The sequence below is a fragment of the Stomoxys calcitrans genome, chromosome 2 (assembly GCF_963082655.1).
Source record: "Stomoxys calcitrans chromosome 2, idStoCalc2.1, whole genome shotgun sequence".
Taxonomy (NCBI): domain Eukaryota; kingdom Metazoa; phylum Arthropoda; class Insecta; order Diptera; family Muscidae; genus Stomoxys; species Stomoxys calcitrans.
In genome coordinates, this window is record NC_081553.1 from 2392744 (window position 1) to 2408797 (window position 16054).

A 16054-nucleotide genomic window follows, 5' to 3' on the forward strand; every position below is an offset into this window, starting at 1 on the left:
TCCTTATCTTCTTAAATTTAATGTCTGGTATTGTACTGAAGTAAATTTTATCAGTCTTCTTCTGCGTTTTTTGAATTTTTCGGGGCGACACAATAGATCTAAGTTCCCTGAGTGTTGATTGATAGTGAATGAGGTTGCAAGACTCGTGCCATTATATACCCCATGTTTAAAACCATTACAGCAGCAAAAACAATTTTTAAAATTTTATTTTATTGTACGGCGAATTCAAAAATGTATTGACATATCAAATTCTCTCAGCTGGGTTGATGCGGCCACTTGATAAATACGTCTTGGTCACAGTTTTTTATTTATTCTGGAAGACATATGTCAGAGTCACCTTGCTCAACATTTCAGGTGGATACAATTGTAAATGATAGATTTATAACGATTCAAAAAAAGGGTTATGTCAAGCTATTCCTCTTCCCCTGTTAAGTAGCAAAAAATCGGGTAAGGCACTTTTTATATTTAGCCATCGATATATAGGATGTCCCATCCAGCAGTTGCATTCAGCATCCAAGCTTTCCTTGTGTGTTGCGGATGTTAGCTAAAAGTGGACCGAACTTCAATATTAGGGCGAAGTAAATATAGGTTAAGTGGCCCATATAGTGGTCCTATTGTGGGGCATCCAATACACGTACTATGTTTTATAAGTGGATGTTCGAGTTATAAGACTTAATTATAAGCTATTTTTAATGATTTTTCATTTAAGTATCACACTATGTAAATAGCGGCATTCATATATTTTCTAGTCTTTAAAAATCGTCATCGTTGTTTATAATACTTTGCCTAACCTACTCTCATTTAAATAGGATTTTTAAACAATCAATTTATCAATTATACTCACATGTATTTCATATATGCCACACCGACTGGTGTAGCGACATCCATCTACTTCCGCAATGGTTTTAAATCGCTGTCTAAATTGCTTGTTTTTGTTTTTTTTTTTTGGGGATTATTTTTTCTTTCAACGTCTCTCTCTCTCTCTCTTTTTCTCAGTCACCCTCACTCTCTTGGGAGTATTGGATATCAGTAAATATTATTGGCACATCCATTTGAGTTTAATAGTCCGAAAAATTGATTGTTTTTGTCGATGTTGTCAATGTTGGCATAGCGGCAGTAAGATTCGCAAAGCGATAGGGAACAACAGGAGAAAGTGCTTCATTCTCTCGTAGATGTCCCTTAACGTCATTCCTTGAATAAAAGCGAACCCATCGATTCACATTGTGATTTTATAGAAATAAACTGTTGTGTTGGTTCTAAAAAGCCCCAAAACATTAACTGACCAAAAAGATGGAAACATTAAATGGCACAAAGCAACAGCCGAGAAGATGTTCTCGCTCCCCATTCAAAGGACAAAAGTTAACGTTTTCCCAAAGCTGAAGGCGATAAAGTCTTATCGCTTATTCCTTTGGCAAATAAGTGGAATATTTGGAGAAGATAAACGAAAGGGGTATTTGATTTGTAATGGCGCATGCCATTTGTTGTTGCTGTTGCTGTGTAAACATTTTGTTTGGCAATGTCTTCTTCTTGTCACTTCTTTTCAATGGTGACATTAATGACCATCGGCATGTCAATTCCGGCCAAAAAAAAGTGTTAATGTCTTTAGGTTTGATAAATATGCAAAATGAGCAGATTTCGTTGTTGTTGATCAATCAAGCATTTGATTTTCGCAAACGAAAAAGAAAAAAAGCATAAATACCATAATATGAAGATAAAAACAAGTTATTACATAGGCGTTAAAATTTTGGGAGCCCATTTGAACTATTTTTGTGCATACAAAATTCCAAATATGATATTGTAATACTAAAAACTATTGATTTGTGAAAGTCCAGCAATTATATTTGTATGGGAAATTTGAGAACCACAAATTTTTAAGTTTTTTTGCCTGTTAGGGCGAAGATCATTTAATTTCATAATTTTTTGCTTGTTTCTCTTTCAAGACGAGCTCAATGATCGGAGATTTTTGCAATGGAAAAGGATAGCCAGAGATCACAAGTGGTTAGAATAACTCTGCGGCCATACATTGGTAGGTCGTACTTATATCGAACCTATATCTTATATTGAATACAAGTCTGACATCTTTTACATTGGCTTTTCTTTTCCACCGCATGTGTTTTCTTTGTAGTGATAGACTTTTTCTCTATACGACTACATAGTTTCCATGGCATACACATGTCATTTGTGTGCATCTTTTAGAACTTGTATTGATGGCTTCGAATACTAGACAACGGAAACGGCTCTCGCTTCTGCTCTTTGTATTAATTATTTTTAACCCATTAACACCTGACCCTCGTTTCTATTAACCGTTATTTTATTATTGACATCGCTATTTCAAATTTTTTTTTCTATAAAATTTTTAAAGATAAATACATTTTCGATATCTTTAAAGACCATATTTAAGAAAAGTGGATTTTTAAGCGTTTCACATAAATTCATATTTGCCGTTGAAAGAAGGAGCTCTATGGCATATGTATTTTTTAAAAATTAGTGACTCTAAGCATTTCTTTAAACTAGTAGAATTCTAGTTCCAAGAGGTTTCTGCACCGAGTTTGGGAAGCCTATCGCAATCAAAAAAGTAAAGATTTGATTTTTTTATTTTAAGTTTTTTTTCCTTATCTGCAGCTATGTGAACTCCGCGAACCATTTTTAACAGTTAATACTTTAGTTTACCAAACGTATATACCAACAAAACATTGGAACGAGTGTTAACCACACGGAAAAAATGTCCTAATTTTAAAAATTCGAGCCATAGATTGGCAAATTTAAAGATGATAAATTTTCCAACTTCTTAAAATTTTTGCATTTTGAGCAAAAAAATGTTGGATATCATCTCAAGATAGCGCTCACTATTCACAGTTACGTTACGATTCGCATCATTTTTGAAGAAGTACGGTTCAATGATGCCACCAGCCTATAAGCTGCACCAAACTGTGACTTTTTTTGGATGCATTTGTAGCTCTTGCTATGCTTCTGGCTGATCTTCACTCCAAAATCGACAATCCTGCTTATTTACCAAAAACGAGCTTCGTCGCTGAACACAATTTGGAATTTTGATAATAAAATTTAAACATTTGCAAGCGTTGTTCGTTTGTACGACGATTCGTAGTTAAATTATAGACCAAACTGTAGATGTTCGGCATTGAAACAGTGAAACTTGCAGGCTAAGAATGCTCTTAACACGACTTGGAACCACATAATGAAGGATAACCGCATCAGTCTACGTATGAAATTGAAGGTGTACTTAGCAGTTTGTAGAACAATGCAGAGCTACGTATCTCAAATATGAGGTTTCAAACATTTAGATGAAGTAGACAAAATTAAACGCTTCTTTATAAAAAAATATTACGGTTGCTAAATTGGTTGCCAAAGAAGCTAACAAAAGCACTAATTGAAAGGAATTCGTTTTGGGTGAGAGATTTGAGAAATATAGCAAGAGATCTAAACATCAATTGGCCGGAACTGCTAAATATTTTCAAACCAATGTCAAACTTTCCGTATAGACCTGCTAACGGCTTTAAAACTGAAAAACCTCCATGGTAATATCCGAAATAAAAAGTCAAGAGAACGGTTTTACAAACATCTTGATAAAGGGCTTTCATATATAACAGATGAGAATACTTTAGATAAAATCATATGGATTCTAAAGGCGCAAGGCGAAATGCTTAACTTAAATGGCAATTTATACGGAGTGGAAGATAACCATAAATTATGTAACCTCTGCAACATACAGGCTATCGATAATATCCAACATTTTGTAGGAGTATGTCCATTACTAAAAGAGTTTCGATTACGGTACTTGGGGAAAATAATACTAGATGAACATGAAATGATCAATATATTGAACGGCCAACGAGAGGATAATTGGAGAAATTTGATTAAATATATAAAATGTGCTTTAAATTATAGGAATTATTTGATACAAGAATTAATCTAAACATAAATGAGCCAGACGTTTGATACAAAAACATTGTCTAATTTAAACTATCAGTATTATATAAAATATAAAAAAGACCAAGAATATTATACTTTTATAATTGAATTTTGAATAATTAAGATAATCTATCTATCTATAAGTGAAACAAAAGACGAAACGTGCGTGAACTGTTTTAATCAGTGTTGCCAAAAAGGTAATAGCTAAAAAATAACTCTTTAAATGTCACAACAGAACTGTACATAGAAAGTTATAAAGAAGCACCCAAAGAAAATTATTTTAGTCAAATCAGTTAGAATTTGTGCCGCCATGATGTATGAAAGTTACGTCAGATTATGAACTTATTGGAATATACTTGGCACTGAAGATATAACGCAACTAAACTTTCAGCTGTATTGTATTGGGTTGCCCAAAAAGTAATTGCGGATTTTTAAAAGGAAGTAAATGCATTTTTAATAAAGCTTAGAATGAACTTTAATCAAATATACCTTTTTTACACTTTTTTTCTAAAGCTACCTAAAAGTAACAGCTGATAACTGACAGAAGAAAGAATGCAATTACAGAGTCATAAGCTGTGAAAAAATTTGTCAACGCCGACTATATGAAAAATTCGAAATTACTTTTTGGGCAACCCAATATATAAATTACGCCCTTCAGGTGCTGACGAAGATAAAGCGGTGATGGGGGAGCGGGTCAAGGGTTAGATCATAGACAAATGAAATCTTTAGACTCATAGGGTCCAAAAAGCTCTAGAAAGAAAGGAGAAATGTAAAATTCTCAGTCGTGTATATGTGAGTGCGCAAGGAACCCGGACGACATGGAACTGAGAACTTTAGAGTTATTTTATTAACATTTAGAGTTTCAAAGTCTATACCTTTCTTTTGTCTGACTAGAACTTAACAGTTTTCATTTCATACACTTATTTTGGCAAACGAAATTCATAATTGCATTAATTTATGATTTTACGAGTCAGTTAAGTTCCCAAAAAAAATCTTTCTATAATGTTTGATCATTGTTACATTCATCAATTTTGTGATAAGGAATGATAGCATATATATATATATATATAATGATTTGATTAAGCTTAATTGGTTTATTCAATAACTACCAAACATTTTGCCAAAATATATCAATGGTCCTAAATGCACAAATGATTTCTTAATATGCGTGCTATTATTGGTCATAATGAATGACCATAAACGTATTAAGCCACTATCTACAAGCTTAAGAGACTTTGTTGTCAGTATGCCGATATTAACCACAAGCTTTTTTTAAACAATTCCATTAATCCTGTACCATCTGTGTGGTCTCCAAAGAGAAACTGTATGTAAGAGAGCGAGAGAGAGAGGGAGAGGAAAAACTACAACACCATGCAATTGACTACTTGAGTGGAAAAAATGAAAAGACAAGAGCATCCTTTGATGTTCAGCTAAGACGTTGTCGCCGTCTTCATCAAATCTATTTTATATTGCCACACTGAGTGATAAGACGTACACATTTATATACACTACTACATACATACAGACATAACATAGATATAAACTAAATACTACTAAATACACAATACAATACTCGTATATGGAGACTTAATGAAGACTACTCCAAATGAATGACTTGCCAAACTAAAGCTATGGCCAAAGTGGGACATACTTCGTCCCATACCATTTTCTTAAAGCCCTTAAGCCATTGCAGCATCTTCTTCGAAACTTACATGTTTGGCCTTCAAGCGACTACAAGCTACATGGCGATGATGCTGATGCGGATGATGATGATGTGAATGCTGAAGAGAGGGGGCATTCACGCCCGTCTGGATCGATGAGGATGACGAACGCCGCTGGGGATGAGCTTTCGTTGCTCCGTATTTATTGAGAGCCGGCAAACTGGCCGCCACCACAGACGTACTATTGCTGTGTAGCATGGCTACCATTTCACAATCGCTACCGCAGGGCATTTGCATTTGTATCTGGACGCGGGTGCGATTGCAAACTTCATCACTGGAGCGTCGATTCGAACTGCGTGACAAAATACTGGAGGAGGTATTGGTGGTGGTGTTTGTATTAGAATTAGATGTGGTAGTGATGATGGCCATGGCATTGACTCCTCTCATTTTCCCACACGCCCCACAGTAACCACAGGTGACTGAGGTGAACAGGCTGAGCCATACGGAACAGATCAGTTTGTAGAATCCTTTGCGAAATTTTGTTGACATCAAATTGTAGAGAATGGGATTAATGGCCGAGTTCAAATAGAACATGATGCGGCAAAAGTACAGGAGATTGTAGTAACGCTCAACACCTAGATCGTGAATCCTATCCGGTGTCAGAATGATGCACAAAGTCAAAAGGCGAAATGGCAGTAGGCAGAGGAAAAAGGACAGGACCACTGCTCCCAGCATTAGGACAACCTGTTTGCGGGCCTTCAAACTCAGTTCCGGTTTAATGGGTCGTATACGCATCATCGTTCCCGTATCTGAGATCAAATTCTTCGCAATGACCCCATACAAGACAATCAAAATCAACAGGGGACATATGAAGAATACCATGGTGGTCATCAGGAAGAAACCCAGTGTCCAAATCGTTAAGGCTTGCGTCAGACACACTGGAACCGAAGACCCATCGATATAGTCGAGGAACTTGTATTCAGATATCCAAAATATGGGACTGTAGTTGAAGAATGTATGGCAGATAGAAATAGGAGAAAAAGAAAGATAGAGAGCAAAGAGAATTTGGAAATTTGGTGTTTTGCCAATAAGGGAGGAGTATTTGATCAGCTGGAGCTATGGGAAATGACTGCGAAATGTAGTAATTTAAGGATGAAAGGAACCTTTGCAAAAACTGTGAATGCATGAAAGAAGTAAAGGGCACAAGGATAGGGGACAATGACCGCAGGGGCATGGAAATATTAAAGGAAATATGCTATGGAAAATGATTGTGATATGAGGAAAAATGATTATCAAACCTTTGTCTTATTTTGACTTTAATTTCAATAAAACTTGGATTTTCAATAAAAATGCTCATTTAGAAGCAGATGTTCGGCCATATTTATAGGCAAACTGGTTTATAGGTTTAGAATGTATGAATGTATATTGAAAATTATTGAATGATTTGAAAAATTTCATTCAATAGCTGCTATTGAAGAATGGTTTTCTTGTTATGTAGTTTTCAACCATATAATTTAATGTTATGACCAAGAGTTTGTCATTGCGCCGGGACGAGGCCACGAAATGCATAGGTGCATTGGAAAGAGACGGCTCGTGTAATCGAACTTGGTTATTGTCGTATTCATTTCGTCAACGCGTTTTCGCATTAACTTCGACATAAGTCTAATCTACTAACGTACAGCCATTGATACATTCACAACAGAAAATATGTGAAAAGATCCCGGCGAAGGTTTCACAAACTGCACTTATTAAAACTACTCTCCGCATGGCAGACTTCCCATCAGGAAGATATCAAATGTTTTCTTGGCCATTGTACTTCAATGTCTTCTTGAGAATTTCCAATGCATAATTTCATCATGAATACCCTAAATACTTCGACTGTGCCATCTGACAGGGGCAATCTTAGATGTCCCATTCATCATTTAGAACATTTAGCAGAAACATGATATTGGCCACCTTAGAAGACACCACGCGGTTTGGAGGGGTGCTGGTATTCGTTGTTATCACAGTTCGTTACAGACATTCTCATCATCGGTGACAGTGATGAAGACTCGATATCAGACGCCTCTTTATTTGTAAACCATTTAATTTTCCGCAAATTTTACAATCATTTCCATTACAGTGACATCAACATGGGGGGACTAGGGAGCGAGAAGAAATATGTATCTTGAATATTTCGACGGAGCAGAAGGCGGAGGGTAAGGAGGGACGGGAAAATGTACTAACGAAATGCCAATGAGAGTGAAAGCAGATGGTGTAACATGAAACCGAAAATGCTTTTAGCAGCATTATCAGATGCCGCATGCTGTTCAATGCCCGCAGGGGTGTCCCTTTTGCGATTCCATTCGTCTATTGTTTTAGGGACTATTAACACCTCCCCGCCCGCAATGTAGGCGATTAACCCCTTGCCAACCTAACGACATGTAATTAATGTGTAAGAAAGTATTTTTCTGTGTTTATCATTCCCGGTAATAATTTTTTCTTTTCACTTTGTCGATAAAATAGAATTAACACCAAAAACAAAAGAAACGAAACTTGACCAAGATTTTGGTCAACTTTCGATAATGTTCACATTAAAGTGCCTTGAGCAATAGACTTTTGCGGGTGTGACGTGTTTTGTTTGAATTTTATTAAAAAGTAAAAAAAAACGCACACACCACAAAGGGGAAGAATAACAGAAAGTGTCAATGTCTGATAAGGGTGACAACAAGAACACCAAACAAAATATTATTTAGAGAACAAACAAAAAACATAACAGCGGGAAACAAGGCTCCACAAAGAGAAGAATGCTAAAAGAAAAATATGTGTGGGAGAGAGTGGTGTTAATCTCATTCGATATTGTTACAATGGTAAACAGCAATTTAAAAAGTGTTTTTATAGCAGGACAACAGGCATTGTCATATTCATCTGCATGTTCAACAACTGTAATCTGGATTGCCTAGCAGTTGTTGCTGTCTGTGGTGTTATCTATTTACATACATACATACATGCATATACAATTGAATACCAGATATTAGAGAAGAAAGTGTGTACATGTTCTCACTAGCTCTGCCTTCTGTTTAAAGTGTGAGAATTTATTTCACACACGGTACCCCCTACTCGCTCCACATACGGCTGTACTGATCCATTATCAAAGGCTTTCATGTGAATGGCGAGAGTAGCGGCCTATGGAATCGCCTTTGCATTTGTTTGTATTGGCGAGATTTATGAATGATGGTTTATGGGCAGGGTGAATTTGTTTGAAAATTTAATTTGCATTTAAAGAAAATAAAAATGTTAATAAAAATAGATTTCTGTCTTTGTTAGGAGAGGAAAATAGATGTGAATAAGAACGACATTAATGAGTAATTATTGTTTTTATTAGTTTACTGTTTTCTGTTGTTTTTACACTATGGCTGGAGTCTACTGGACGGTGGAGCAGTTTGTCATTCATTAAGTTACATATGCCATTTATTAATTTTTTACTTGAAATGTTTGTTGTTACTTTTACATTTACCAAAAAGCTTTTAAAAAGAAATAATGTAAAATTCCAAAAAAAAACATTGTGATAGCATTGTTTAAACAAAAATTCTTAGACGGTTTCTTAAACTTCCTAAAATACGTAAATCCCCGAGTGCCAACATAATAAAAAAAAAATATTTTTTGTTCCACATTGCTTTTTTGTAAAGAATTTAAGTGATCTACGAAAATCTAGTTCAGCTCTTTACAGAGCACAGAAAAATTGGACGTAGCACATTCATCCACAATCGAAATCCAATGGCGAAAACTCCATAATTTCGTTTCTAGGAAGGATGTTTTTTGTTATGTAAAAAGTTTAAGTTTAGTCGAGGGCCAAAGCAATCTTCAACATTTGAACCTAGCTTTAGGCATATTTGAAAAACTCTCAAAGTCGACTACTTTTCATACAATAGGATAAAAACTTTTTGAAATTTCCTGGAATCTTACCGAAAAACCATTGTAACGCTTTTGAGTCTGACGGAACACATAAACAAGCTAAAAAACACCTATTCATACTTTTTCCTCAACATTATGAATCTGTTAAAAAGTGTTCTTTTAATGGGAGATAAGTGCGTATAGAAGCTATAGCCATATACAATCCAAATTGAATTCTATTGGACACGGGAATAGCGTTTCATTACAATTCACTATTGAATATTTCATGCCTTCTACGAGCTCAAGACTATATTTGAATATAGTCCGATTTGGCAATATTGTTGTGGGTTATAAAACAACTTAATATTTCAAATTTCATTAACATTTGATAAAAATGGTAGCCATATACACATAAAGCTATCAATTCCACCACATGTTTGCGGTTCGATATGTATCTGAAACTGAATGAGTATGATATACTGACAATATTGTGTGATGATAGTTCTAAGGACCTGCCTATTGGGTTTGCCGGCGCTTCGAAACACCACTGGCAGTAAAGTTTTGTTGGTGCTCTTGCTGGCGCTTAATAGATACATAGATAACGCTTCATGGTGGTGGTGGGTCAGAAAAAATTCTGCCTCTGAGATCTGCAAGTTGTCTTCGAAGTTTTACCAACTAGCCACCCCTTTGATGATTTTGCTCCTCTGTCACGGGAATACGAGTAAGCCGGTCTTCTTTGCGCTTTTGCTGTCTAGCCAAGTAGTCCGCTATGGACAACCGCTTTGGACCCTCAGCAATGGTTGGCGCCTCGTTGGTTTTGTTTACCTTAACTTTCGTTTTGTTTGGCAGGATCGCCATATAATGATAGTGCTCTTTGGTATATCTAAGGACCTGCCTATTGCGTTTGCCGTTGAATAACGCAATAAAACAAATAGGGTTTTCTTGATAAGCCAACAGTTCGGCTTTTGAAACTTAATTGATCTTTATTTCAGATTTGCATCCTTATATACCATGCATAGATAACAGCTCTTTAATTCTAATTTCCTTTCTATAGTTATCCTTAAAAATAGACATTGCATTTTGTAAATAATTCTAAACAGATGTTTAGTGCTAAACAGCTGATTCATCTCAGGGTACACTCATGAAGGTATTGATCATTTCGATAACACCACAATTGTAATACTCGTATTATAGTAAAAAGTCTGTTATATAAAATTTGCACAAGAATCTATTTGCGGCAAATAGTTCTGGTAGTTTGTACATATTTTGCAACCATATTCGATGTTATTATGAAATAATAACATCGTTAACGTTTTATGCAATAAAACTGGCATTTCATAATTTGTTCTTAAATGGTAACTTCGTCTTGCTTCATAAACGGTTGTAGCAGACATTAATTTTCATTAAACATTTATCATTCGAGGTCATTTAAATTGTCAACACTTTATGTCGAATGGAATATTCATATATGAAATATGACGATTTAAATGCATTATCACAACAACAGTCATTTCATTTGAAATTTATTATGATTTTTATGTTAATAATTAATAAAATTGTTCACACCGACCAACCAGCCATCCAGTCATCCAGCCAGCTAGCGAACCTACATTACCATATGCTACAATGAGCGCAAGTCATTACCATCAATTAGAAAACACGCTTCTAAATCACAAGCTTTTCAACTCTACATTGGGCATCTCATGCATGCAACTACTACTTCAAAATGGAAAAAAAAGAGTCGTAACGAATCCAATCGATTCGAATAGGACAGAACAGTCATAATAAATATGGAAAAATATGATACTAATGCGAAAAAATGAGCAGATTTCTAAGTGCTACGAATGAAGGAACGATTGAATGAATTAATGATGGTCGTTTACTAATGACAGATGACAACAATTACCGGCAATTTGTCACTTACCTCGTAAATAAGGCCGCAATGCCCCAAGCCAGTGAACAGATCAGAATTGCGCGCGTCTTGGTACAAACGTAACCGGCCTTTAGAGGTTCACAAATCGCATAGTAACGTTCAAATGATATGGCCAAAATTGTCAGTACGGAGGCATGGGCGACGGTTAGTTCAATAAATGGGACAGCCTTACCTGTGAATTAATGAAAAAAAAAAAAAAAAAAATATGGAGAGAATATGAAATACTTAAGAATTGAGTTGGGCCTTGATGCAACAATTCTACAATACAAAATGTAAAAAACAAGTATGTATAGATTTAAGTCGGCCATAGACTACCTTTTTCGATACCCTTTACCATGTTGAGTTTCAGCACAAAGTACATTAAAAAAGTCAGTGGAAAATGACGACAGTGGCCAAGGTTTGGTGTTAAAAAAATTTACAAATTTCAATGAAAATTTTTGAGATTCTTTTACTTGTGTATGAATTTTTTATACGCTCCAATCTCGCTATTTCACTTCTTGAGCAATATTTTGAGTTGACTTCTTGAGCCTCTAGAAAGCACAATTACCGCCTGATTTGATTGAAATTTCAAATCGTTTTGATATGACTTCCAACAAATCTGCCAAGTATGGTCTAAATCGGTTCTGATTTTGCTGCCACATAAACCTATTTCACAATTTGACTTCCTGACACCGTGAAGGATACAATTATTACTCGATTTGCCTGACATTTTGGAGGTGGTATTTGTAACAGCCATGGCAAATACGGTGCACATCAGTCTATATCTTGATATAGCTATATATTTGAAAGTCATTCAAAGAACTTGTCACATGCGATCCATAAGATTCGGCCCGGCCAAACTTAACGAGTTTTTACTTGTTTTTTGCTTTTTTCCTTCATACACAACCATTATTTTATTTCACAAAAATCGGAAATGAAACAAACGTAATGAAATAATTAAAATTTTCTTCAATCAGATCGTTACTTAAAAATAGAGTATGAACCAAAATAGCGCGTGTAAGTTATTGGTCTGTGAATTTGATGTCACTTCCTATTATGAGACAATGTCTTAATACTTACACATTTCATGACCCAAAATCCAAGTTTCCGGCTTAGTGTTCAATTCGACCAAAACTGTGGGTGTACAAACTAATAAAACTAAAAGATCAGCTATGCTGAGGTTTGTTAGAAAAATATTTGTGGAATTTCGCATGTCCTTGGTTCTTATAATGACGATGGGTACCTGCAAAAACAAATCAAAATATAACAATTAAATGGCCCAGAATCATCGGTAGTAAAGTTTAAGGGTGATATAGTAGCAGATGATGCAATTTTAGTTAAGTTCAGTCAACCAAAATAGATATACTCCGCGATTCACCAGGATACAACCACTGAAATATTGTGTGAAGCAAGCGTCTTATCGAAAGATGGGGAGAGTATTTGGATTTTATTTTATGAAATTTGTGAAAGGTTATACAGAACTTAGAGCATCATTGGGTGGTAATCCTTTCACAAATGTCATAAAAAATCCAAGTACTCTCCACCATCATTCGATAAGACGCGTCCTTCAGCCATTATTTCAAAGCTTCTAACCTGGTGAAACGCAGTGTATTATTAAGACCTACTTTAATCCATTTGTAACTCCTCGATTGGTCGCGTACGACAGTAAATGGACCCAATCAGTCCTTGTTTAGGTATATCGGTTACACAATTTGAATTCTTGCTATGGAGACGTTAATTACCCAATTTAGATGAATTTTCAATCAACTAGTTGCTCTGTGTACTGCTTATTCTTACTGAAATCAGATTATTCTTATTGCCGCCACATTCCATTATCCTATTCCTCATCAGGCATTATTTTTGATGTAAAAACAAATTATACACTTTTTTTTATTATATTCACTTCCCGCACTCCACAAAAAGAAAACTTTTCCCCAATATTCAATCAAAACTTTTACTTGGTCGGAAAAATTCCTTCGTCATTAAGCGGATAAATCAAGAATTACTTTTCGAAATCTAGCTTAACGGGCTAACGTGGGGAGTTGATACTTACCATGACATTTCCAATAACACCCATTAGCATGATGACAATGCACAAAACCATGGCAGTGGTGCGAATGTATGCTGGAATTTCGGGCACTTCGCTATCAAAGGTGGCATTGGAGGAGCTGTTGCTGGCAGTGATGGAGTCATTAAATGACGTTGTTGGATATACGATAGGAGTTGGAGGTGTGGAATTAAGGCGGTTATCGTTGGTGGTGACTTCATCACTTTCTGCATAAAGGACTTCATTATTGTGGCCATGTGTCTGAAGAACTCCAACGTTTTGGGAGAGGGAAGCTATTAAATTGTCGGAATGGGAGAGAATTGTTGTTGCATGGAGTAAAGTAGCAGTGGCTTTGTTGGGGAAGGTTACCGCCGCCGACACGTCCACAGCACTGACCTTGCCGACATTGAATGTGAGTAGCCAGACGAGGACAATAAAAACGATGCCCAAATTTTGGCACTGAATTGGTCGTGCTGCTGCTGACAATGCCCATCGCAGTGGCTGGGATGTTTTGGTGGTTCTATTTGGTTCGGTTGTTTTTGTTGTTGCTCTTTTTGGTATAGTTGATTTGGCGGCGAAGGGTATGCCATGTTTATGTTTTTGTCGCTGATGTCGTTGTCTTCGTTGTTCTTCTGTTTCTTCTTCGCTTCGCTTTGCCTGTGGGTATGGTGGGCGTGTGAAGCGACAGACCAGGCATTCTGCCACAGCCTTTAATGGACCACTCAAAATCGCCTCCGACGCCGCCGCTGCCTGTTTGCTATACGTGGTATATGGTGCAATCTTAACTTGGAGGGCGTTTTAAATCAAATTACTCGCTTATTGTCCATATCCGTTCATGGAAAGCAGCAACATCATCATTATCATCATCAGCAGCAACTTGCCATGACTCCTATGCAGAGAAAATCACCCACATAATCACATGTCTTCGACTTCGACCGAAATTTTGTCATATGAGTGCTAGCCTCCTAAGTCACACACAAACTACATACACAATGTCCTACAGTGTGGTGCTCGAGGGTGGCTGTGTATGTGTGTGTTTGGCCACAGGATACTTGGAACACTTGATGTACTTATCCCGATTGTTATTATTTTCTATTTCCGCTTGTTTCAAATACTTGCGTCTTGCCTCTTTAAGGTTCCTTCTTCAAGGTCTGATGCAGAGCGCGGTCATTGTTGGGATTGAATAACTCAATTTGTGGTCATTTCTCAATGACGCAAAGCACTTAGCGCATTTGTCAATTATCCTTTTGCTACGGGAGATTATGTTCCCCACAGGGATGCCACTAATCCTTTCAATCGATTCGCTTAAAGAAATGAAATGAAAGAAATGAATCACAAAGAAGTGAATGTTAACTAAGGATTGTTTTTTTTATTCTTAATACCACTTGCAATGTCTTCAATTGAGGTAAAGCTCACAAAGGAAGTCCTTTTGGAAAATTTGTGGGAAAGATTAATGACATATGAATAACGTCACAAATATCAATGAGTGTGGTGTTATGACTTTGACACTTTCATTGGAATTGCCATGAAATTATGACTTTAGAGTATATTTGGTTTGAATTGGGAAGATGACGAACGAATGGTATACTGAATGAATGGAATAAAATCATTATCCCGGCCGACACGGGATAACTGTGAGCACTACACAGACTGGTATTTTAAGCTCCGACTTGTGTGGTATTCATCGTTATCACGGGAAGCTTAGCTGAAAGCTACCGCTGGCGTCTGCTTTTAACATCGTCTTTGTCCATGGCGGTGTTTTGAGTGAATGTAGGGCGAGAGAATTGAAACACCGCATCAACACAATACATTGATTCAAATCATAACTGCGGTGTTGATTTTACATAGATTAGAAAGCATATTTATTTTAACAAAACGATATTTTAATATAGCTAATGTTTTATTTTGTTCCTACTTAGATAATAGTTTTCATAATATTTCGGAATTTTTTGTTAAAAACAAAATTGCGTTGTTTGTGTCGTTTTTGGCAAACACTCATCATCCCACCGGATATGCAAGAGAAAATGAGCATAAGTATTTGCGATGGCAGTTTAAACTCGGACGTCGCTCGTTTGCTTCAAAGCGACATATACAAATTAGCACCAACGAGAGAGTAGTGTGAGAGAGAGTGAGTAGAGAGAATACGACCGCGGCTCCACCCTTGATATTAAAAACGTTCTGGAAGATTTTAATGCGAACATAAGGAAGGAAAATATATTTAGTGCAACAATCGGAAAATTTACGCTCCACGAGATAATGGGTTGAGGTTAATAAACTTCGTGTCGTGGAAAAAAAATGTGGTAGTTAGCACCAGATTTCAACATAAAAAAATTCACAAAGCCAGAGGTTGTCCCCAGATCAAGAAGTGAGGAACCAATTTGGTCACGTTGTGATAGATGTACAATCGATCTGTGAAGCGAATATAGATTCGGATCATTACCTTATTGCAGCAAAGATTGCCACTCGTTTGAGAGTGACGAGAAAAGTAAAGTCTGACTCTGCACGGAAGCTGGACTTTGAATAGCTGCAAATACAGTCGATGGCAACGGCATACTGCACTCAACTGACCTACCTGCATGATAAAAGCACACCTTGTCCTGATGATATAACGGCGCAAAAGCAAAATAATGC

The 16054-nt window shown here is 36.3% G+C and overlaps 1 protein-coding gene across 1 annotated transcript; it reads right to left on the reverse strand.

Annotated features, from left to right (window-relative positions):
• Positions 1–5348: 5348 nt before the first annotated feature.
• On the reverse strand, positions 5349–14221 carry LOC106083487 (trissin receptor; the record flags this gene model as incomplete). The annotated part of the gene is made up of 4 exons (XM_013246537.2): positions 5349–6591; positions 11389–11569; positions 12457–12619; positions 13430–14221. Coding segments are annotated over 4 exons (2118 nt in total), but the record flags the coding sequence as incomplete, so codon positions are not given.
• Positions 14222–16054: the final 1833 nt, after the last annotated feature.